The following is a 25828-nucleotide window of genomic DNA, read 5'->3' on the forward strand; positions in this document are numbered from 1 at the left end:
ATCTACTTTAACAAAATTTCTAAGAAGTAACCTTATCATTATGAATCATTCGCCGATCCTCCCGCCTTCTTTACTTTCTTGACCGAAAGTCTTCCCCCTCTTTCTATTCGGCTGCCAATGGTATTCATTATTCATAAGTCCGGGGCGTGTCTTAAGGAGGGGATCTATATAAGGCACTAACTGCGGCTGAAGAAGAGATCAGAGCGAGCAAAGTTAGGAGAGCGAGAGCGAGTTGCAGGCAACGAGGAGATTTAAACGACAAAAAGAAAGGACATTTATCTTCTTTATATTGCTATTATTTTGCATCATCTTTCCTCTTCTGCGTTTCTTCTCTCTTCTCCCGTTCTCCAAAGGACATCTTATTTTATTGTTTTGCGGGAGGGACTCTTTAAAAAATTGTGCGGCAAATTGGGGGGGGGGGGGGGGATAATTTCCAAAGGAAGCAATTTTTGTAGCTTTGAAAAGGAAGGAGCTTTGGAAACAGACAAATCTATACCTCTGAATGACTCTATTAATATTAAAGGTCAAAATAGGGGAACTGTTTCTGCGGCAAAACTGGAGGGACTGAGACTTTTCTTCTAGCTTATTTCTGCGAAAGAGGTTGGTCTCTTTCAGGCTTTGAGTTTGAAGGTTCAGATCTCTAACCTCCTGCCACCTTCTTTAAACTTAAGGGGGCTCCCGCAGAAGCTGCAAGGAGCTACGCTTCTTGTCCTCCCTCTCCCCAGGCAAGCAGGACTCGTGCTTGTGCTCTGTCCTGGACCTAAAGAAGCGTGTGTGCAAAAGCGGGTGAAGTTGTGCGTCTCTTTTTGTGTTGGTGCTTGGTTGTTCTTGCCCTGGGCACGAGGAGTACCCGAGTCGGCCAGCGCACATTGCTCGAGGCTGCTTGCAGACCCTCTTTCCTCTTTGCCTGCCGCTCTTGATCTTTTCGTCCCTCCTCCCTGTCGCTGTTGCTATGGTGTCTGGGCTCTACATGCTACTCTGGGCAGTGGCGACGGCGCCGGCGCTGCTGAGCCGGCTGGCGGTGGCGGTGGGGCCGGTGGTGCGATGCGATCCGTGTGACACGCGGGCTCTGGAGCAGTGCAAGCCCATGGTGCCGGAATGCCCGGAGCTGGTGCGCGAACCGGGCTGCGGGTGTTGCTTAACCTGCGCTTTGCAAGAAGGACAGCCATGCGGCGTCTATACAGAGCGCTGCGGCTCCGGGCTCAACTGCCGGCCCCGAGGCGACGAGCCGAAACCTCTGCAGGCGCTGCTCGACGGCAAGGGGCGATGCAAGATCGTGGACGTCGACTCGGCGTCCGGCAGCAATAGCAGCAGCAGCAGCGGGGTCCGTGACTTCCTCCTGCGCGGGACCCACCGACCAGGTAAGAAAACAAAGAGCGGGTCGTATATGATTCTGTAATCGGGGATCCCGGCGGCGGCGGCCGCAATAGTGTGGCCTGCCTGCTTAGAAGATCGTAGTGCGCGTGCGCAGCTCGTAAGGCAGGTGAGGTTTGTGCAAAAAAAGCAGCGCCAACACTCCGCGGCTGGGTTGTTGGACTAGACTCGCCTCTTCCAGAAGATCCAGGCGAATGATGCAACCTCCCCTCCGATTTCCCCCCCCCCCCGGCGACGACCCGCCATTAATAAAGGATGGGAGTGAAGGCTGTCCAAGGTCACCCAGTAGTGATCTGTACTTAGCCGATACACGGCACTGTGTAGCAGGAGGCGAGACGGTAAGGTTGGTAGGATTTGTTGCTTTCGTTAATGTGTACATGTAAGTGCATATGAAGTCCAAACTATGGGGTAATAATACATTGTCTTTAGATGTTAAGTGCATAGCGTGAATGGATACGCGTGAATGGATACAATGAATATTGATATTCCTTATTATTAGCCCCTATTAGAAATAAGTATTGATACTTTGTAAAGTCCAACGCTTTGTGTTAAGTACGCTAAGAAAAGACGAGTCCGTGTTTCAAATAGTTTGAAACCCAAGTGAGTTCACTAATAGATGACTTTCGGTTTAGTCTGATTCAGCGTGTGTCTGCATGTAGGAGACTATATCTTAGTTCTACGTGCAAAGGCAATTCCTATATAGCAAACCAGCTGTGTGCCCTGATGGTGCCTGATTCCCATATCTATACGTAAATTTCCCTGGGTAATCTTGGTGGTTAAGTGTTATAAATATATAATATCCTATGAACTTCAAGTCTCTCTTGATCAGGAGCATTTAAGGTTTACTTGGCTATACATTGGCCAATGTATAGCAATGGTTAATAGCCATTAGCCAATATATTCTGCTGCCGATTTTTTCATTGGTGTTCCTATCTGAAGTAAGCTATTCTTGTTATAAAACAACTTGATTGTGCATAAAAAGTGCATTCTTGTATCAGTTTTATTTAAAAGTTATTTAAGTGAAGTAACAGTGACAGTTTCTTTTTGTAACACAAGAAGCCTTTACACTGAGACCCATGAATTATGCCACTTTGTATTAAAGTGTTATTATATGCGTGTATGGTTGCATGTGTAATAGACATATCCATCCTTAATGCTTCAGAACAATTCTTCTTAAATTAGTAGTTCTCCAAAATGATATCCCTTTGTCTCTTTGATTTTCTAAAAAGTGGAAGACAAAGAGAGGGAGTTGCTGCTCTGTCTCCTGTAATCAGCAGACTGACCAAGGCAATACAATTAGCTTATCTGATTTCAGAGATGGGAAACAAGAGAAATTTAAAATGGATAGACCCCAGGCTGCTTCTCTCCATTGTAGAAACAGTGCAATGTTTCATTGGTCACATGGTCAACTTCTGTATATATACATATTTTATTGGAGCACAGTGTAGGGATTTATTGACATGAAATATTAAGATAAATTTCACTGGAAAGCATTTGTAAGGTACTGATGTAAGCAATATTGTCCATCTCTAGCTTCCTCATCACATTCAGTTTGTGTACTTTGTGTATTTACTTAATGTCCATCTTTAGTTAAACATTTTCATCTCAGAACTTGGCTACAAATCAACTTGTATATTGTTTCCCAGAATTAACTCAAAATCTGTTTTGATAATTGCATATTTTCGATTCCCAACAGTCTCCGCATTATGACCATGGGATGCTGCAAAGGCTGGCCAGGTGTCAGTTGCTCAAAATGCAATCCCATTAGTGTGTGTGTGGGGGTGATTATTGGAACTTGGAATCTGGATTGAAAGTATCCATTTGGGGATCTGGCATAATCTAAAACAGTTGTTAAGTGACTAGTTGTAAATTCAAGGAGTATTTATTCACTCAGAATAAAAGATAAATTCAAGGACTATCAGTGACCAGGAATGGAAGAAATTATGAAGGGATTCACTCAAACACCTCTTTGTCAATGGGATTTAATTAAAATGCTCATTTAATCGACATAGAGGATAGAGCTGATTACAGATCTGTATCATAGTGTTTTCATTATAAATCAAACTTTTTAAAAAGACTGATCTACTGTGCTTGGAGCATTTAAAAAGAGGCCTCTAGAAGTGACCTTTAATTTAGCTATCCTTGATGGGAAATTAATAAATAAATACTATAGTCTGCATTGTTGTATATCATAGGCAGTTGGGCTTCAAAGTGTGCTCTCTGAATATTGAGATTGATCCAGGATTTTCTTAGTGAGAAGATCTACAATAACTGATAAGCTACCATGGGCAATAGAGTACTATGAGCAACATTCCCCTGTTCAGCTTCCCCATACAGCAGCATTTGCTATGTTTAGGACTCTCTTCTGACAAGATCAGATAGTGCTCCCCATCCCGAATCTTAGCAGACATGCATAAACCACACATGTACTATAAAATATGCCATACAAATCTCTGCAATATACTGAAATATCCCAAGTTCCTTGATAGATATTTCCATGAAAACAGAAAGCTGTCAAATTATTGTATTAGATGCTATTGTCTACTGATGAATGTGAACAAATGAAGGTCAATTCTGGGCAGCATTTGACACATAAAGAGAAATTAGGTAACAGACTTCTTGCTGAGGTGTGCTTATAGAACAATGTAGAACATAATGTTTATTAATTTATGAAGCTCCTAAAGTGGAAAAATGGTGAATACATTCCCTGTTAATCATTGAATATTGTGCCTTTTTTGAGCTATTGCCACAGGTGTTTTTTTGGCTGAAATATAAATATCCAATGAGCTTGGGACATACTAACTTTAATAAAATATACAGAGGAAGTGTAACCAGGTATAGTAGCAGCTGGAGAGAAATTAAGTGTATAGCTCTTAACTGTATAAGAACTGTTTGCCACATATTTGAAACACTTCCTTTATGAAAGTGACTTTTTTTTAAGTCCTGGGAAAAATCAAGTATGCATATTTGTTTTTAGAACGATAGTTCAGTATAATATTAACAACCCTGAAAGGAATTGCAAGTTCCTTCAAAATAGCAGGAAATATGAAGTAATAATCATTTAAAACAGCAATCCCCAACCTTTTCTGCTCCACACCTGGCAGCAGTGGCAGTGGGAAAAAGGGTGGTTTCATGCATACAACCTAATCATGCAGATGTGTAAATGGAACTTTATGTGCTTGCCCGCTGCTTGCGTGACACGGTTCTCAATGGGTTGTGGACCAGGGGTTGTGGACCCCTGGTTTAAGAGTTTTTTTAAAAATACTAATGATTAGTAATTACTATTTAATAATCCAATTTTATTATTACAGATTGCACTATGTCTACATCCATTTAGGAAAAACTTTCATGGCAAACTCAAAAATAGATACTCTTACAATAAATCCTACAAATAATAAATAGGCAAACTATTTCAATCCTTTAAAAGTCAAGATAACATCCCAATAGATTCTTGATGTAGGTCCAGATTTAAAGCAATTGAATCCTGGTACAATTCTGCCCTCTTCTGGTGACAGTTAGATATTATTTAAATATAGGGAAAGCAGTTTCTATCTATACAGGTAGTCCTCAGCTTACAACCACAATGGAGCCCAAAATTTATGTTGCTAAGTGAGAAATTTGTTAAGGGAGTTTCCCCCCATTATACGACTTTACTTGCCACAGTTATTAAGTCAATCATTGCAGTTGTTAAATTAGTAACACCATTGTTAAGTGAAGCTGGTTTCCCCATTAACTTTGCTTGTCAAAAGGTTGCAAAAAGTGATGACAGGTCTCTGGGACCCTGCAGCCATCATAAAATATGAGTCAGTTGTCAGGTGTGTGAATTTTTATCATGTGACCATAGAAATGCTGCAATGGTCATAAGTGTGAAAAATGGTCATAGGCCGCTTTTTTCCAGTGCTGTTGTAACTTCAAACTGTCACTAAGCGAACTGAGGACTACTTTGACTTAGGGTTCAAAAATACGACTGGGAAAACAAATTGATGTAGAATATTTCTACATTTTTCAAACATTTAAATATAAATGAAAGGTGCATAAGCCTTGCAACCCAATAATGATGTTGAAATTACCAGGTTCCTTCAGTCCCTAAACTCTAAGCAGGTGCTATTACCTATATGATGCCTAGGGCTGCCATCTTAAAATGATGTGCTCTGAACTATGTATTGCATTCAGGACACAATAAGTAGTTGTTTTTAAGTATTGTGGCATCAGTAGCAGATCATTTTCTATATGTAATACTTAAACTAAATATATGCACAAAATTTATTTAGATTTTTGCTTTGTTATGCTTCCTCAGAATTAAACTGACCTGATTTTTTGTTTGTTTCCTGTTCAGTAATGTTCTATGTAAATGATGGCAACATATAAACTTAATATTCAATATTCAAAAGCAGTACATAAGTTGCTATTTATTAGACTGTGATTGGCTAACAGCTTGTTTAACTGGTTCTTTCTTTAAAGGGAATTCCAGTGAATCAGATGAAGACCAGACTAGTAGTAGTTCAGAAAATCAGTCTGCTCCCAGCACCAACAGGATGTTAGATTCCAAGGCACATGTCCATCAGATCAAAATAGATGTCATAAGGAAAGAATATGCCAAAAATACCCAGCGTTATAAGTACGATTCGCAGAGCACAGACACACAGAATTTCTCTTCTGAATCTAAACAGGAGACTGAATATGTAAGTATTTAAGTTTGTTATATACTTGCTTGCTTACAAATATGTAAGCTTTTGTTTAACAATATTATGTAGATAAAATACTGTTTAATAGTGTCATATGCATCCATGTCTTCACTACATCATTTTAAATGGATACACTTTACAGATTTATTAATTTACTTACTTTGTTTATTTAATTTGCATAGTCACCAATTTCACGCAGTTTTACGGGCAATGAACAAAGTTAAAAAAAAAAGCAATAAAAATAATTGAAAAAGTTAAAATACACAGCCTGGATTTTACCCGAATTTTTGCTGCCATCAATATTATTAGAGTACTAATTTAATGGAATTGGAAGTTTTGTTTATAAATTTTACTCTGTTATTCTGTGATTATCCTATAGGTAATTTAAATATTTACTCTTATGGAATTACCCACCATTTATAGCTAAAGATTTATGTCATTACATTTATTTATTTTTATTCAACCTTTATTGTTTTTATAAATAATTTTAGGTGGCAAACATGCCTAATACAACTCCCTTCTTTTTTTTTTCACTACAACAACAGCCCTGTGGTTTTGGCTAAGAGTGGTGATTAACCCAAAATCACCCAGTTGGCTTTCAAGCCCAAAGCAGGACTAGAACTCATAGTCTCTTATTTTTTTAGCTTGGGGCCTTAACACTAGACCACATTAGCTTTAGTTTGAAGATGTCAGTAAACAGCATCTTCAATTACATTTTAGTAAATATAAAAGTTCTAGTTTGGAGAAAATATTGCAGTTATTTTAGAGAAGATGAAAGGAAAGACTTTTCTTGATTTACTTCCTTAAAAATATTTCATTTATTCATTATCTATTGTTAGTTACATCCTGCCTTTTGTTCAGAAGCTCCAGGAAGCATATGCAATGTTTCCTCCTTCCCTGTTTTTCCCATAACAACTCCTGTGAGTTAAATTGGGTTAGCTGGCCCAAAGTCAATCAGTGGCTTTTTGTGGCTGAAGGTAGTCTTGAAGCTGGGCCTCACCAAAGGAGATCCACCACAAATACCAAAGCTGTTGCCATTAGTGTTCCTTTACCTATTAAAAGTAGAAATTTTCTTCTTGGGTTTGTGAATACTGTCTCTTTAAAATAAGCAGACTAGTAAACAGTTAGATAGACAAATGTTGTGATTCCTATTCCAGAAAATGTCTAGTAATTTCACAAGATGTAAACCTTTTAATAAAGTTATCATTTAGAAATTTAAAGAAGAATGTGTACATTCATCCGCTTTGATTAACTTGGATGTTTTTACCTCCAGGTAATGGATCAATTCACTTTTATTCTTCCCAATAGGCAAGACTAATTATTAATAAATATAAAATTTCTTACTTCTTCTCTGTGAGCTTGCATCCCAAGCAGCAAATTCCAATGAGTATAGTGAATGTAAGATTCTGAATCAACTTTTGGCTGTCTATCAAAAGGTGTCTACTGCTCCTAAAGTCATGTCTGGCTTCATTAGTGATTGCTCTGCCATACTGAAATGCCTTTGGGCAAAATAACACATGAGGATGAAGTGGCTACTGTTTCTTGTTCCTTATGTGCAGTGTGCGAACAAAGTCTGCAGGCCAGCCGAGTTGTAGGAAATGTGAGCATAGAATACTGTGGTTCATGTACTGTTCTTGGCAGGAAATCTGCTTATCCCCCATGTCTATGCCAACAGGCGCACAAAACATTGCTGGATATTTCTTGGCTTTGCATCAAAACATTCATAGCTGATCTAGACACAGTGTTGTGTTGTTGAAAAGAAAAAAAAAATTGCAGGAGAGACTACTCCAAAAGCCTACAGAAATAAAAAATGTCTGAAAAAATGCAAAAAGTATCTGTCTTGCTAATTCTATCATAAAAAGTCTCTCTTTTTTCAGAGTCAGTCCATCGATGTTAGCTTTCAGAGTCTGTTTCCCTCTTGGACAGAAATAAAATAGGTAGAATAATTGTATTTCAATGCAATCACTTTTTAGCCAATGAAAGTACCCAAATTCTGAAATCAGAAGAATTCAATTGCATTGGTAGTGATGTACCTTTATACGTTTCCTGATATGAACTGCAGTTGTATTTATGATAAGGGAGGGAGAAGAAGATGATAGAGAATGAGACAAAGGATGACTGCAGGCTCTCGAAAGACTTTATGTTACTGGAAATAATCATGCATCATGATTTGGAAAAAAATATTTCTTAGATGCCAGATTCACCCAAACTGTTCACAAGATTTTAATAATAATAATAATAATAATAATAATAATAATAATAATAATAATAATAATAATAATAATAATAATAATAATAATAATAATTTATTTGATTAGCCGCAACCCTCTCCCGAAGGACTCGGGGCGGCGTACAATCAAAACAGATAAAATACAGATAAAGACAAACATACATACATAAAGAACAAAGACATATACATGTGCATGGAGGAGGTAGACTCATAAGTGAAAGACAATTAAAAAACACAATTTAAAATCCCATTAAATAAAATTACTGAATTAAAAAACCCATCAGGAGCGTTATGAAGTTATGATTGAGCCAGGCCGGCTATTTGGAATAGGTGGGTCTTGAGCTTTACACAGCTTTATCTAAAATTGCTATGGATTCTGTTTTCATGAAGTTCAGTGGCTCTGCTTCTGAGAAGATACGAGCAGGAATTGACTAAATATTTTATATTTCTAGGCTTAAGAAATTTCAAATTCAAAGATTTTAAGTCAGCAAACGGTTTATAAATCTGCAAAAGATAGTAAACATTTCATTTCAAATTTTTTTTTCAACCATGGAAGCTACAAAATTAGTTTTACAAATAAAATTGTAACATTTTTGAAAAATCCAGTCCTCTCATGTTTAGGGATTTACATATATGAGGAAAATAAGTTTTGTATTCAAGTTTCAGAAAAATAATGCTAATTCAAATGTTCTGATGAAATGCCCTGTTCTTACAATGTTTTAGTGTTCCCAGTTTAAAAATAAATAAATTATTTCCTAAATAATTTTATAATTATTATTTTATTATAATTTTATAAATAGGTAAAGTACGTCTAAAATAATTTTGTCCTTGGCCATTTTTTTCTGTGGGTTGGATGGAAATTAGTCCCTTCCTTCCTTCCTTCCTTCCTTCCTTCCTTCCTCCCTCCCTCCCTCCCTCCCTCCCTCCCTCACAGCAAGGCAAAAAATGACTACAAAAGTGAATTTTTGTTAGACTTGAGTGCCATATTTTTGCGATAGGATTCGTTAATGGCTGCTGGGGGAAAAAAGCAATAAAATGTCTCTTTCAAGTTTAGTTCAAATCTATCTTCCACAGCCTCAATTGCCCAATCTAACCTATAGGCCTAATAGTTTCTGGCTTTCTTCCATCTAAGTACTGCTACTTAATTCTGACATTAACAATTTTCAGAGCAATAAATACACTATTGTTCCATTTGAAATTTTCTGGCTTTATAAATCAGTAAAATTTGCTTTTAAAGGCATTGTAAAATAGCAACACAATAGAAGAGCTTGAAATGAGTGCACTTTCAAGTAATTGTCAACATATTACCACAGTTCAGGGATGGGTTCCTGCCAGTCCTAACCTCTTCTATAGAAGAGGTTCCACAAATCTACAGTGCCGTTTAGAACCAGTTCCAGCTCCCTTCCCCCGCCCATCTGCCCATCATCAAGATGAAGAGTGAGAGGCGGAATTCTGGGAGTTGAAATCCACAAGTCTTAGAGCTGTCAAGTTTGAACACCCCTGGGGTTTTTCTTCTAAAGGGTTAGGGGTGCAAGGGTCTTGTAACTTGACAGCTTTAAGACTTGCACACTTCAATGCCAGAGTTCCTGAGCCAACATGACTGGAGGAGGAATTCTGGGAGTTGAAGTCCACAAGTCTTAAAGCTGTCATGTTTGAACACCCCTGGTTTTTTTCTAAAGGGTTAGGGGTACAAGGGTCTTGTAACTTGACAGCTTTAAGACTTGAATGCTTCAAATGCCAGAGTTTCTGAGCCAACATTTTGGTTGCTAAGCAAGAACGTTGTTAAGTGAGTTTCACCACATTTAACAAGTTGGCCACTCCCACCCAGTCACATGGCACCCAGTCACATGGCTGGCAAGCCACTCCCATCTGGTCACATGGCCTGCAAGCCACTCCCACAAAGCAGGCCACACCTACAGAAGATGTTCTAAAAAAATTGAAACCCACCACTGCCACAGTTGTGGCCCAAAATCCAGTTATAATATTTCAGTCATAAGTCAAGGTACCCAAGTGATTGGACCTGTTTTTTTCAACATTTTTGTGATGTTTGTAAAGTTAAATACCCCCCCCCCAATGGGCACTGTTTGCCAAAAAGACAGTCACATGATTGCAGAATTTGCAACCGGTCACAAAGGCTAATCCAGGTGGCTGTAATACAGTCATCAGGGAGCATGGCATGACAGCTGGATGTGCTTTATGAGCCATAGTACCTATTCTGAGGCAATCGTAACTGAACAGTAACCAGTTGTAAGTCGTTTACTACCTCTACATAAATATCACAAATGAGGGGAAAAGCATGGAGGTCATAGATTAAAAAGCTCAGTATTGCAAGGCATAAGACCAAACCTCAGTAAAATAAGCAAAAAAGAACATATATGTGTGTGTGTTTGTGTGTGTGCATACATACATACCTTTTCTATTAGTTTGTTGGGGTTTGTTTTTCTTTTCTATCATTGAGTTTCCAAATGCACATGAAAATCAAAAGTCTGGACCCTCTAGATGAAATATTGCTAAGCCGAAGTAATATTGCTAGCATCCATTATTTCCAGCTGTGATAGATGGGTTTGATAGGACTTGTGATTCAACAACATCCAAAGAACTATACATTATAAATACACACAGGACTTCCCCTCCATATGAAAACATATTTAAACAAAAAGGTTTTATTAATGTAAGAATTCTGAACAGGCTGTGTTCTTGGTCTTCAAATTTCTGTAAATTATCTCATCCACTTCTTCTGAATTTGATAGTCAAATTCAGTTTGACTATCAAATATGTTCCCAAATAACCTAGGGCAAAACCATCAGACACAGGTGGCTTATAGTTCCCACCCAAGACATATCAAAATGCATGATTTGTACAATGAGTAAGAACCCTTGAGGGGATGGAGAAGAAGAAAAAGCTTTCATGTATGCAAAAAATGAGAAGGTTAAGGCTAAGGAATTATTCTAAATAAGATTTTGACATGAATTTAAGGAGGATCATGAATGTTCCTATGTTCTCCCAGGTTGCACTATCATAGAATTCACGAGCCTCATTCCCAACTCACATTTTTACAAAATCACATGTAGTTGTAGTAGGAGCTTTTAGAACAGTGTTTCTCAACCTTGGCGACTTTTAAGTCCTGTAGACTTCAACTCCCAGAATCCCCCAGTCTGGCTGGGGAATTCTGAGAGTTGAAGTCCACGGGTCTTAAAGTTGCCAAGGTTGAGAAACACTGTTTTAGAAGTTTGTTTTAAAAATGTTAGGTTTGTTTAGGATCCAAGTCTTGAATCTAAGAAAGAGGTGTATACCATATTTTTCGGAGAATAAGACACACCTTAGTTTTGGGGGAAGAAAACAAGAAAAAAAAATCTGCCTTTGCCTACCAGCATCCATCACTATTCATCTGGCTAGCGTCCTTACAGCAAATAGCAAACAACCAGGTCAGCTTCAGGACATTATCGCAGCCTGATTCAGCAGGAGCAGCTGATCGACCTCTTGGAATACCCCCAATCAGCTGTTCCAGGCTGCAGGGATTGCCACAGACCATAGGCGCCTCCATGCATCGTGTTTTCAGCCTCCAAAAGCTCAGTTTCAGACCCATTCTAGGTTGTGGGGATCACCAGAGACACATCGCCGAATCTGTGTATTGTGTTTTTGGCCTTTGCGCATCACGCTTTCGGCCTCCGCATGCCCTGTTTTTGGCCTCTGCGCGTCATATTTTTGGGCAGTTCCAGGCAGTGGGGATAGCTGCCACTGCTGCCGATTCCTGCTGCCTGGAATTTCCAGAAAACACGATGTGCAGATGTCAGTAATCTAATCCATTGGTCAGAAGAAAGAATGAGGGTTGGGCTATATCCTCCCAATAATGCATTTTACCCAGTTAATTATGGGTATTTCTGTTTGAGAGTACACATAGATTGTGGAACCATTAAAAAAAATAAAGTACCCAGATTCTTAATGTATATGTATGACAGTGTTATGTTCAAAATTTAACTTTTTAAAATCTTTCTTGAGTGATTCTTGCTATTTTATATAAATTTGCATATTCTTTATAATAAAATAAAATGCCAAGATCCCTTCTACATACATTATTCTATGTTCTAACATAAAAGAAATCGTTAATTTATAAAAATAAATTGAAATTGACAGGGTCCTTGTCGAAGAGAGATGGAAGACACATTAAACAATCTGAAGATTCTGAATGTTTTAAGTCCAAGAGGATTGCATATTCCAAACTGTGACAAGAAGGGATTTTATAAGAAAAAGCAGGTGAGACGAACTATTTAGTACTGTATTTCCATTTCTTCTTGCAGATGCAAATTCATTACCGTGTAATCATCCGTAAGCAACAACAAAGAAGAGTTCGTGTTCATTTCCTGGTTTTTTAAATGCAAAATAAATTGACAATAGTTTAAAGCACCTTTTGGTTTAGATCTAAAGTAACATCTAAAGTCAAGTCTGGTTGTTTTTATTTGCTATTATTAATAACAGAATAAACTTCCAACATGCAGCTGTGTGAAAAAGTCCTGCACGCTTTACGGTTTATTATATTTTTTGGATAGGCCATTGATTTTATGATATTTTATGCTAACTACTATGCAAATATTGTATTTAAATATACTGGTGGTTTTTTGCTATAAGGCAATCAGCCTGGATATTTCTACTTTTTACCCGAGATGCCTCTGATAAGTGGTAGCCCTTGCACTTGATTAAGTATTGGAGGGTCTGGGAGCTCCCAGGGTAGTAATCTCAGAGTGGATCTGACCACAGGTTTTAAGAGGCTACTTTGGAACACTGGGTGTATCTTCCTCAGCAGTTGAGGCAGTTTCAATTGCACTGTGACTGGGTTGATGATCTTTACTATGGGGAATGGTTCCATAAATTTTGGGCCCAGTTTCTTGATAGGGAGTTTTAACCTCAGACATTTTGTGGAAAGGTAAACCTTCTCTCCCACCTGGAATGGCCATTGTGGAGCTTGGTGTTTATCTGCCTGTTTCTTATAGGTTCATGCTGCTTTGGCCAGCACTTTTTTGACATTTTCCCAGGTTGCTTTTAGCATTGACATCCAATCAGTCAAGCTGACTGAGTGGGGGGATCCCCTAGATACTCAGGCATTGGGACGAAGTTCATGCCACTCACTACTTTGAATGGTGTGAGTCCCGTGCTACTATGAACAGCATTATTGTACGCAACCTCAGCAAAAGATAGATCTGCCCAATTGGACTGTTGATAGTTCACATAGCACCTCAGGTACGGTTCTACCATGGTGTTCAGTCTCTCTGCCCCTCCCCCCGCATTGGTGCTCAGATGAAAAGCTGAGGTAAGACCCTGGGATGACCCAACAAACTGCAGGAACTCACTCCAGAACTTAGCCGTGAACTGGACCCCTCTGTCTGAGATAATTCTTCGAGGTACTCCATGCAGGCGGTAGATGTGCTTCAGGAACAGTTTGGATAGCTTGTGAGCTGACGGTAGTCCACTACAAGGTATGAAGTGTGCCTGTTTGGAGAACATATCTATTACAGTCCAAATCACTGTGTTTCCCCCACTTTTTTGCAATTTTACTATAAAGTCCATTGCGATCTCCTCCCACGCCCTCACTGGCTCTGCTACTGGTTGCAGCAGTCAGGGTGGTGGGGATTCCCAGTCATCTCTTCATTGTGGCACAAATGATGCAACTTTTCACATAACTGTCCACATCTTTCTTTATGTCGGGCCACCAGAACTGCCTCTGGGCTAAGTGTAAAGTCTTTAGGAACCCAAAGTGGCCTGCCGGTTTGGCGTCATGGCTCCTCTGGAGAATTAAGGTGTGTAGGGATTCTGGGATGTAGAATTTCATCCCCTTCCATGCAAGGTCATCTCTCTTTGCCAAGATGTGTTGGTTGTGTTGGGTCTGCTAGCAGTTTGGTTTTGAGTCTCGTGGTTAGGTTGCTTGCTGGTTATTCTTGCCGGTCACAGCATTGTCGTCTGGTCGTCTGGTGGTCACTTGGGCAGCTATTTGAGTAGAGGGAATGATGGCATCCACCACCTGCTTCCTTTCACATTTGTACTGGGGCATGCAGGAGAGGGCGTCAGCTAGAAAGTTCCTCCCACCCGAAATGTGCTTTAAGTACAAAGTCGAAACGGTTGAAATATTGAGCCCATCAGATTTGTTTGGGTGATAGTTTCCCAAGGGGTCCTGAGAGCCTCCAGAATTTTGTGGTCAGTCCAGACTTCGAACGGTTTCTGGCCCCTTTCCAACAGGTGTCTCCAGCTTAGCAGTGCCCATCTCACCGTGAAAGCCTCCTTTTCCCATGCGGCCCATCGTGTCTCTTGTGTCTATGAGCTTGCGGGAGATGTAGGCACAGGATTGTAAGTTTTCCTGGTTGTTTCTTTGGAGTAGCTCCTACTGCCATGTCGCTGACGTCTGCTTGGATCACGAAGGGCTGCTCAGGGTCAGGATGCTTCAGCACTGGTTCCTTTGCAAACATTTCTTTTAGTATTTCGAATGCCTCTTGGCAGGTGAGGTCCCATTGTAGATGTTGTCCCAGGTGAGGTTTTGTTCCTGGGCTCCCTCTTTAAGAGTTCTGTCATGGGTTTGGCAATTTTCACAAAGGAGGGGATGAATTGCTTATAGAAGTTTGCGAACCCTAGGATGCTTTGTAGCTTTTCTGAGGATGCAAGGGGGTTGCCAGCCTAGGACAGCTTGTACTTTGGCTGGGTCCATTTCTATTCCCTCATTTTACACTCGGTAGTCCAGGTAGTCCAGACATGCATGGTGGAATTCACATTTTGATAGCTTGACATACAGGTTGGCTGCCAGAAGTTTTTTTAGTACCTGTCGGACCAGGGGTATGTGGTCGTCCATGGTCTCCGTGTAAATGAGGATGTCATTCAGGTAGACAAGAACCCCCTTGTAGAGGTGCTCGTGCAGCACCTTGTTTATTAACTGCATGAACACTGCTGGGATTCCCTGCAGTCCTAAAGGCATCACTTTGAATTGGAAGCTCCGTAGGGGGCAGTTGAATGCTGTTTTCCACTCATCTCCTTCCCTGATCTGTATTTGGTAGTATGCTTCTCTGAGGTCTAGTTTAGTGAAGACTTTTCCTTTGGCCAGGTGAGATAGCATGTCCTTCATGAGGGAGAGGGGATATAGGTTGGGTACACACATGGCATTGATTCTTCTAAAGTCTACACACAGTCTCATAGTTCTGTCTTTTTTCTCTTTGAAGAGGACTGGTGCCTCAACCCGTCGCTTGGCTGGCTCGATGAACCCTCGTGTTAGGTTTTTGTCTATGTATTTGCACATTTCTTGCACTTCCTAAGGCGTCATGGTGTAGAGTTTGGGTTTGGTGGTTTGCCCCGGGGATGATTTTGATGGCGCAATCTGCCTCACAGTGAGGGGTGGCAGAATGTTGCACTTGGTCTTGCTAAATACTTCTGTGAGGTCCTGATATTCCCCTGGGACTGCAATCCGCAATCAACTTTTATTGCTACTCGGAACCACTCAGAGAGTCAGTTTGGGATTTCATCGTAGGCAGTTTCTTGAGCAATCTGCTGGTCCAGACTTGTTCTGAAAAATACACTAACAGACACTGTGGTAAAGGAGCCTTCCAATGACTCCTAAATTCAAGGATGTGCTCTTTGATGGGACGGCCCCTCTGCTTTAGGTCGCTGAGCTCATCTTCTGCATACAGGTCCTCCTCCACCTCCTCAAATCTGGCCTCTAAGCAGTCGTAGGAAGTCATCTACACCTTGCAGTTGGAGGGCTCTCCTCTTGTGGAGGGCTGCTAGTCATTCCCTTGCTTCTCCCTCTAATCCATCTGTGATAGTATTCACCATGGCTCTGGGGGATGGGTAGAGGTGCCCATAGCGTTCAAGGTGGATATCAGCTGAATCAAGGAACAGAGCTAACTGGTCTGAGACACCTGAATCAGGGTGGGTTGTTCAGCCCTGCTCCTCCCACCTCCTGTCGCCCTCTGTATGCTTACACTTGATATGGTTGGCCATCTTCCTCACCTCTAGTTTGGAGAGAGGGAGGGGTTGTCTCCCCTGGGCAGACTGCCTGCTGCATGAGAGAGACACTGGCTGCAGTTTCCGGCTCTTTCTCCTTCTATGGGGTGGAGGAGGGGGGCTGCACTGCAGTCTGCATCTCCTCCTTTCAACAGGGTCGGATATCCCTCCCCTCTCTTTTGGACGGCATAATGGCCCCTCATCACGAAGGGTGGTCCGGTCAAAATCCTCCCTCAGTTGCTCTATTGCATTCCCCTGGGATTCCATCTGGGGCTTTGGGAACCTAGCTTGTTCCCAGTCCCACATCCACCCTTGCCAGCTTGCTCAGGACCCTTCCCTTTTCCTGGGCATTGGGGTAAGGGAACTCAACTTCAGCTGCTTTGGGGGCTAATTTCCACCAGTACTCATCCCTTCTTGCTTCTGCCATTGGGACAGGCATCTCAGCTTTGATATCTGGAGCTTTGATATTTGGAGCTGGCTGCAGTCAGGCTCTCTTCGGATAGTGTGTCCTCTGCCATGGTTGCTTGATTTTTACCAAAGCACCCCAAATATCGTCAAAGGTATGCATGGAATTCCCCCTCTTTTTCTTTCAATGTCAACTTGATAATAAGCATGGAAACACTTTACAAGTTGACAAGCAGATCATCACGTGCAATGGATGCTTCACAGATAGATTCAGGCAGGGACGTGCGGGCAAGGGAGGCAGAGCCTCACCTCTCTTCATGAAATAATATATATATATATATATATATATATATATATATATATATATATATATATATATATATATATATATATATATATATATATATATATATATATATATATATATATATATATATATATATATATATATATATATATATATATATATATATATATATATATATATATATATATATATATATATAAAATATTAAAATATTATAAACATCCGCCTGGCCGCGCCCGGGAGCTGCGGAGGCAGAAATGTTGTCGGCGCTCCCGGATGACGAAGCCACGAAAGCGACTGGGGGACGTTCCAACTACAGAAATTTTCATCAAAGTACTAATTTTGCGTGGTTTCTATGAATGAAAAGTTGATTAAACATGTAAATACAGCTTAAAACTGAAAGCGTGCAGGACTTTTTTATGTCGCTGTAAGTCACAGATCAGCAGAGCCAGTGCCCTTCAGTTTAAAAAAGGCAGCAGCTCTCTAAAGAAAATTTTAAAAAAAACAAAAGAAAGACAGCAAATATTTCCATCAACATATGACTGTACTAGGTCAATTACTTTGAATTATAAATATATTTATAATATATATTTCCATGTCTTTGATTCAATATATATCATTTTGAATAGCATACATTTTCTTCGAATTGATTGTCACATTAAGCTGAACAACTGGGGGGGGGGGAGCTTTTATATGCAGATATAAACAAGGTAATGAATATCCAGTAGCACAAACTGAATGGGAAAATGTTCAGATCAAAAAGTTTATGAATTACAATGAATGTACATTTAGAAAAACTGATGAAAGATCTCACTGGTAACAGAAGGATACCCTGAAAAGCAAGTATTTTTAATTGATGCAGATCAAAATAAAGTAAAAAACTGTTATGACTAATCCTGATTCAGGCCTAAACTGGAGTTCTTTGATGACAATCCTTCTTCACAAACATTTTTTAGAATTCCATTACTTTGTTCAATGTAGCAAATTCTTCTCTGCATAATCTTCCATTAAGGAGAAGATTTTCTATTTTACAGGCCAGTTCTCTTTGAACTAGCAGCTAGGTTATACTACTTAATTTGCAAGGTTCATATGATCAAATGTTCTTCCATATACATAAAACTCCTTAACCATAACTTTTTAAAGAAAACATTAGAATGAAATATCCCTGATGATTAATTTTGTGGTGTGGAAAAAAAGCTTTCTTGTTTGCTTTAGGTATTTTTCTTTCTGAGGATGAGTGATTATGGTGAAGGATTTCTTCCATCTGATCATCAGATCAAAGCACTACAGATTAGAGTGGAATATAGAGAAAATTTAACAGAAATCCTGACTTCTAGTTGTGTAAAAACAATAGAAATGAAGCTAGTATAAAAAAATAGTTTTGAGATTTGTGAAACAAGTGTAACTGTTTATATTGAAGAAATGTGTATTTCTGTTCCCCAGAATAAGTTCCTAGATTGAGAATTTATGAATTTATCTCTTACCTTATCATGAATCTTCAAGGTTTAGGTCTGTTCAGTCTGTAATCTAATTCAAGCTTCCCTAATATGTATATTCACGTTTATGCTGAGATTCTAGAAATCATGAGCAGCTCCAATAAAGGTTGGCCTAGCCCAGTGGTGGGCAACCTTTTTTTTCAACTGAGCCAAATCTCGCCAAAACCACGATTGAAATTTATTTTGAGAGCCACATTTTTAAAACTGAAAATACATAGGATGGTACACTGTTTTTAGTTTCAATAAGTTTTTATTGAGAATATTCTGCATGCAAGTATCCACATAGGTCGGGAGGTTACAAATAACACAACTAATAAAACAAAAACTTTAGAACGATATTATTTATTGATAACGTTAAATTCCGTAAAATTTGCCTTACAATGTAGAGAAAATTACATCCTGACAATGACTGACAAAGTCACAACCACTAATGTGAACATTGGCCTTGCATTTCCTTGGATAGTTTGAGTAAGTCAGGTTTGTATGTTGTTGTTTTTAATTTCATCTCTCCCACTTTCTTTCTTTTTTTCTTTTTCTTTCTCTCTCTCTCTCTGGCTCTTTGTCTCTCTCTCCCTCCCTCCCTCTCTGTCTCCCTCTGTCATTTTCTCTGGGTGTCTATCTGTCTGTCTCTCTCTCTGTATCTCTGTCTCTCTCTCCTCCTTCCCCCATCTCTGTCACTCTGTGTGTGTGTGTGTCTGTCTGTCACTCACTCACTCTGTGTGTGTGTGTGTCTGTCTCTGTCTCTCCCTCTGTCTCTCTCCCCTCCCTTCCTCTCTCTCTGTCACTCTGTGTATGTGGTGTGTCTGTGGGTGTCTCTCTCTCTGTCTGTCTATCTTTCTAACCCTCCCTCCCCCTCTCTGTCTCTCTTTGTCTGTGTGTGTGTGTGTCTGTCAGTCTCTCTCTGATTCCCTCCCTCACTCCCTCTCTCTGTTCCTCTCTCTGTCTGTCTGTCTCACTCACTCACACACACACACACACTGTGGTCACCTTGTTGAGTGTTCCAATCACATTTGAAACACTCAACAACTGGCCTGCATTTATGGTATTTTGCAGCATTCTGCAGTCATAGGACCAAAATTGGTCCTATGACTGCAGAATGCTGCAAAATACCATAAATGCAGGCCAGTTGTTGAGTGTTTCAAATGTGATTGGAACACTCAACAAGGTGACCACAGTGTGTGTGTGTGTGTGTGAGTGAGACAGACAGACAGAGAGAGGAACAGACAGAGGGAGTGAGAGAGGGAATCAGAGAGAGACTGACAGAGTCTGACAGAATTAGAGAGGTACTTTTAACTACCTGGCAGCGGCGTTTTGCCTTGGGGGACTCCTCAGAACATCCCAAGACTTCGGAGGGAAGCTTACAACCCGGAGCAGGAGCAAAGCCCATTTCCCAACTGGCCCTTCCTCCCTCGGAACGCTTCGGAGGGAAGCTTCTGCAAAAGCCTGGGCGAGTGACAACAAGTTCCCGCCAAAGTCTACGAGGCTGTAATTTTCTGAGCTGTGCGCGCGTGCCTGTTTTCCACGGCGTAGAGCAGCGGCGAGATTCTGCACGGCGAGCGATGATTCCGGGGGCCATCTGGGAAGATGAGGAATGCAAGGGGGGACCCTGCCCCCCCACTGATGGCCTCCGGAATCATCGCTCGCCACTGCTCCACACCGTGGAAAACAGGCACGCGTGCACAGCTCAGAAAATTACAGCCTTGGAGACTTCGTAACGGCGGGAACTTGTTGTCACTCGCCCGGGCTTTTGCAGAAGCTTCCCTCCGAAGCCCGAGAGGAGGGAGGGGAGCGGGCGCCCAGCACACAGAAGAGCCGCATTAAAGGGTGTAAAGAGCCACATGTAGCTCGCGAGCCGCGGCTTGCCGACCACTGGCCTAGCCCATAAACATCCATATTTTTTTCCAAAGATTTTTATTTTTTTATTCTCTTACATATCATTTTAAGTATACATTCGCATGTTTGTTATTTTGTTTTACATTTATCATCCTTATACATGTATTATTTCATTTAATAGGTTATAATATACAGTTTGGGTTGCTTTATTTACTATCCCTTCCTCCTGTTGTAACACCACCTTGTTTTCCCTTTTTTTCTCCCTCCCTCCATTCTCTACTTCCTTCCTTCCTCCTCTCCTTCCCCTTCCTTCTTCCCTTACCTTTCTCCTCCTTCTGCTCTCCCTCTTCCCCTTCCTAATCTCTCTCCTTCTCTTTCTCTCCCTTCTACCCTCCTCTCCTCTCCTTACCTCTTTCTTCTTTCCCCTGTCTTCCTTTCATTCTCTCCTCCCCTCTCCCTTTCTTTTTCTATTGTTGGTGTATATTTCAAAACTCAGTTCCATAAACTGAATAGGAACAAAAATATAATATCAAAGGTTATATAAGTAAACTGGATTTGTGATATGAAAACCGATCAAACATTAAACATCAAACATGGAACTTCCCTGTCAGGTTCTAGATCAAACCCACCACAGGTATAGCAATTATTAAAGTTATATTTATTTTTCATGGATTATTATATTTACAAACTTGGCAGTCATCCATTTGAAATTTATGGGAGTGATGTCTGGATCAGAAGTTGCAGATAGCTCAAAGGTATGACTGCAAAGTCATATCTTTTGTCAGTTTTTAAAATCAAACACATGGGACAGATGAAGCTGTACATCACAACCTCTTCTTCCTCCTCCCTCCTCCTCTTCCCCACAGCATAGATTGTACTTTTAAAAGAAAATTTTGGTTGGCTGACAACCTATCTTCTTATGATTGATTTTCCAGGAAACACTTCCAGGGGCCATTTTACAATTATGCAATTTTGACTCCCCTGCTTTTATTAGAGATTATTAGTAAGGCATTCAATATTTTTAGATGGACTTTTATATGTTTGGAGAATTGAAAAAGAGGAAAGTCATCATCAAGTTATCAGCCAACTTCCAGTGAATTCTGAAAAGTCCAGAGGCTTTTCTTTTTTAAAAAAATCTGCTCTTATTGCTAATATTACTCTATTTTAATTTCTCTCTACATAATAGTTTAGAAGCAGCTCTATCAAATCTTTTGACATCATGTTTAACATTGTCTCCTGGTGCAATCTTTTTTTTTTTACATTTTTAATAGATTTTTCTGATTTTAAAAAATTCACCTTAAATTCCAGCCCTTAGCAAATAAAATTTCATTGACAATATAATATTTTTTCCGGTTTTTCAAACTTGAAAATTAATAATTCTTTGTAACTGATCAGTTGGTATGCATGATTTTTTAAAAAACAATGTGCTAGCATATATTTATACATTAAACCTAGGCTAGAAACCAGGATATTGTAGATTCTAGTTCCACCTTTGGTTAATTTTTGATCAATAATTTTCTCTCAACCCTGAAGAAGATGGCAAACCATTTCAGAACAATCTTGCCAAGAAAACTTCAGGGACTTGTTCAGGCAATTCAGGCTAATTAGAGGAAGTAAGGGAAGGGAGGAAGTTTGGTAATGTGTGATCCTCCAAATATTACTGAATAAAAACTTCCATTAAGGTCAATCTGCAATATAATGGGAGTCGTAATTCTACAGAACATAAAGCGTTAAGCATATCTCTCTCCTGAATAATGAGATTCCAATTGATAGTCACTGGTATCTTTATTAATCAGTCTTTGTATGTAGAACAGATAATATTTTCCCTGCTCTATGAAGTTCAAGTACAAGTTAACTTCCCAAGAATTGTGATTCCATTCAGCAGGAGGGTGGAATATTAGGAATAAGGATTAAGAGTGTCTCCCAATGAAATGTAAAATTATTGCTCAAGACCAAATGTTCCATGACCAAAAAGCTGACAAAGATAATTCATATAGTCATATATGCCTTTTTTATACTTTTTACAGAATTTGGAAGCTACCTTCAATGTGTAGAATACAGAAATAAGTATGCTAATTTATGAAAAATGAGCAGGGTGGTAGCAATTCAGAGACACAGAGAAACAGACTAGCTTTTCAAAACTTGTCATACCCTTTGCAAATTTCTGCCAAATGCTTCAAACAGCACCAGGCATTGCTCCCTTCCTTACCTGGGGAAGCATAAAACCCAATTCCCGTTTGAAAGAAATGCTTGTCAGGGCTACATATTCTTGCATAACATAAAGGAAGAGAAGAGGAAGGTTTGGGGAAATGGACAAGCAAAGAGCACGGAAGACTGTACAACATTGTTCTTCATCTGACAAGACAGACCTCCAAGACTCAAAGTTTCATCAAATTCTGATGAACTATTCAGTGTAACCATTTAAACATTCTGTCCTCTTGGAGCACAGCTGTGGGGATTTCAATACCCCTCTTTTTGTGGAATGTATCCGATGCTTACACCAATATGGAGGGCAGCAACAGCTGCTACCACATGATGTCTCCATCTGAAATTACTGCAAATGATAGCTATGGCAGCAGCAATGATTTCAAGAAACATTTTACTATTGTTCTCACTGGTAGCCAGGGAACAGCTCCAAGTAGTAGAAATTATATTTATTGCCTATAATTCATTGTGTCTTTACTACAGCAGCAATCAGAATATGAATCTCTTCTGAAGATTTCTGATCTAAAGAATGAGGAGTTTTCAGCAAATAATGATTCAGTTTTAACAATGATGTCAGGATTCAAAAAACAGTTACTAATATTTAACACACAACTCCAGTGAAAACCGCACAACTTCCCCTCTCTATTACCTGAACTTTGTGAGCCTCCATGACTGAAGGAAGAATAAAAATAAATTATCAAAATTCAAAATCATTGCTCTTCAGAGCTATGGTCTTCAGTGAGAAAAAGAATAATTTGCACACAATATTCAAAGTCTCAATATTTGGATTCTAAAAAAAGCAAAAACCTTTCATTGTAATAATTAGAAACCTCTCACTATCAGCATAAAAACAAGGAATGCTCAACTTAAAATTTTAAAGTCCCAAATAGACAGATGATTTTGATGCAGAGATATCAAACTTTCTGGAAAATGGAACTGCTTTAATACGTTGAGGAAGATATTTCACTTATGCCTTGTCCTCTGCAATACACATATTTATACTGGACCTACAGTTTTCTGACAATGGAAGATTTTTGAAAAGAAGCCAATAAGGAAAGGACTGCCTCTCCCTGCTGCTCCCCCAATTTCTGTGCACTTTTGCCCCATTGCCCCATCCTGTAGCATTTGAGGATTAGCAGATTTTTGTTCTGTTACATGCAGTTATGTTTAGCATAGATAATCTCATAGTGTTAAGACATTTCCTCTGTCTTATGGATTCAAATTTTATTTAAATTTGAAACTCCTCTGGAACCTTCTAGACTAGATTGGTACTTAAAAATATATGATTATATAGATACATTAGATCATTTGAGCCCTCAGTTTCAGTTTGTTGACAGTTTGTAGCTAAAATGCACAAACTAGGAAAGTAGATTAATAGCACCTGGCACTAGGAATTTATATTGAATCCAGGAAATAAAGGTATAATAAGTGACTGTATTAAAATGGATTGTTAAATTTATACCTCCAACATTTAGAAAAAAATTGAAAGTAACAGAAGAAAGCTTAATGGGGAAAAGGACTTTGAATTCCTTGTACCAATAATTGACTTGTGAGAATTGAGAGTGATAAACTAGTCAGCATTAGTAGCCATTGACCAGCATACATTGAATTTTTGGGATAAACATGTAAAAAATAAATTTGTATTTTAGTTGAGCTCAAATTCTGATGACCACACTGACTTTGTAGTTTTTTTGGCAATAGCATGGAAATGGGAAAGAAGGAGCAGTATAAATGGAAGTCTTCTTTCTCTCTTAGCTTGACTATTTTATTGTTCCTGTCCTATTGAAGCTTTACTTGCTACTTACTTTCTTTTGGCATTGATCTGTCTGAGTATTATTTCAAAAAGATATAGGAAAATAATTTACTTTGTTCTCTGTATACAGTTATATGGATATGTTTCCTAAATGGGGAAAAAGACTTCGAGTAAAATTAAGATTTGAAAGCGCCATGTATTTCCTAGAAAGAAAAAGGATTGAAGAGAAGTTGAAATTGTAACAAAAAACATGGATTGATGGATATACAGGTGAAACTCGAAAAATTAGAATATCGTGCAAAAGTTCATTTATTTGAGTAATGCAACTTAAAAGATGAAACTAATATATGAGATAAGACTCATTACATGCAAAGCAAGATTTGTCATAATTGTGATGATTAGGCATACAGCTCATGAAAACCCCAAATCCACCATCTCAGAAAATTAGAATATTACATGCAATCAATAAAACAAGGATTGTACATAGAACAATATTGGACCTCTGAAAAGTATAAGCATGCATATGTACTCAGAACTTGGTTTGAGCCCCTTTTGCAGCAATTACTGCCTCAATGTGGCGTGGCATGGAAGCTATCAGCCTGTGGCACTGCTGAGGTGTTATGGAAGACCAGGATGCTTCAATAGCGGCCTTCAGCTCTTCTGCATTGTTCAGTCTCATGTCTTTCATCTTTCTCTTGGCAATGCCCCACAGATTCTCTATGGGGTTCAGGTGAGTTTGCTTGCCAATCAGGCACAGTAATCCCACAGTCATTGAACCAGGTTTTGGTGCTTTTGGCAGTGTGGGCAGGTGCCAAGTCCTGCTGGAAAATGAAGTCAGCATTCCCATAAAGCTCGTCTGCAGAAGGAAGCATGAAGAGCTCCAAAATCTCCTGGTAGACGGCTGCGGTCATCCCTGCTGCTTGTGCACCTTTTTCTTCCACACTTTTCCCTTCCACATAACTTTCTATTAATGTGCTTTGATACACATCCAACTTCTTTTGCAATTATCTTTTGAGGCTTTACCTCCTAATGGAGGGTGTCAATGATGGTTTTCTGCACAACAGTCAGGTTAGCAATCTTTCCCATGATTTTGATTCCTACTGAACCAGACTGAGAGACCATTTAAAGGCTCAGGAACCCTTTGCAGGTGTTATGGCTTAATTAGCTGATTAGAGTGAGACACTTTGAGCCTAGAATATTGCACCTTCTCTGTGATTGTAGATTTGGAGTTTTCATGAGCTGTAAGCCATAATCATCACAATTATGACAAATCATGGCTTGAACAATCTTGCTTTACATGTAATGAGTCAATTAGTTTCACCAATCAAGTACAGTAATCCCATGGTCATTGAATCAGTTGTTGGTGCTTTTGGCAAAAGTTGCTCTCATCCGAAAAGAGGATTTTGGACCAAGGAGCAACAGGACTTTGGACCACTGTGCTTCATTAAGACCAGGGTCAACGCAGCCATCTACCAGGAGATTTTGAAGCACTTCATGCTTCCTTTCGCAGATGAACTTTATGGGGAAGCTGACTTTCATTTTCCAGCTGCCCACACTGCCAAA

General features: G+C 39.5%; 1 protein-coding gene across 1 annotated transcript in view; it reads left to right on the plus strand.

Annotated features, from left to right (window-relative positions):
• Positions 1 to 212: 212 nt before the first annotated feature.
• IGFBP3 (insulin like growth factor binding protein 3) overlaps positions 213 to 25828 on the plus strand; it is a 31453-nt gene continuing 5837 nt past the window's right edge. Inside the window, exons 1-3 of the mRNA XM_081969995.1 lie at positions 213 to 1361; positions 5836 to 6056; positions 12424 to 12543. Coding sequence (XP_081826121.1) covers positions 953 to 1361; positions 5836 to 6056; positions 12424 to 12543 — 750 coding nt within the window. The 5' untranslated portion in view covers positions 213 to 952. The remainder of the gene's footprint in view (positions 1362 to 5835; positions 6057 to 12423; positions 12544 to 25828) is intronic.

Source organism: Natrix helvetica (assembly GCF_964273705.1).
Source record: "Natrix helvetica genome assembly, chromosome: Z".
NCBI classification, from domain to species: Eukaryota; Metazoa; Chordata; class Lepidosauria; order Squamata; family Natricidae; genus Natrix; species Natrix helvetica.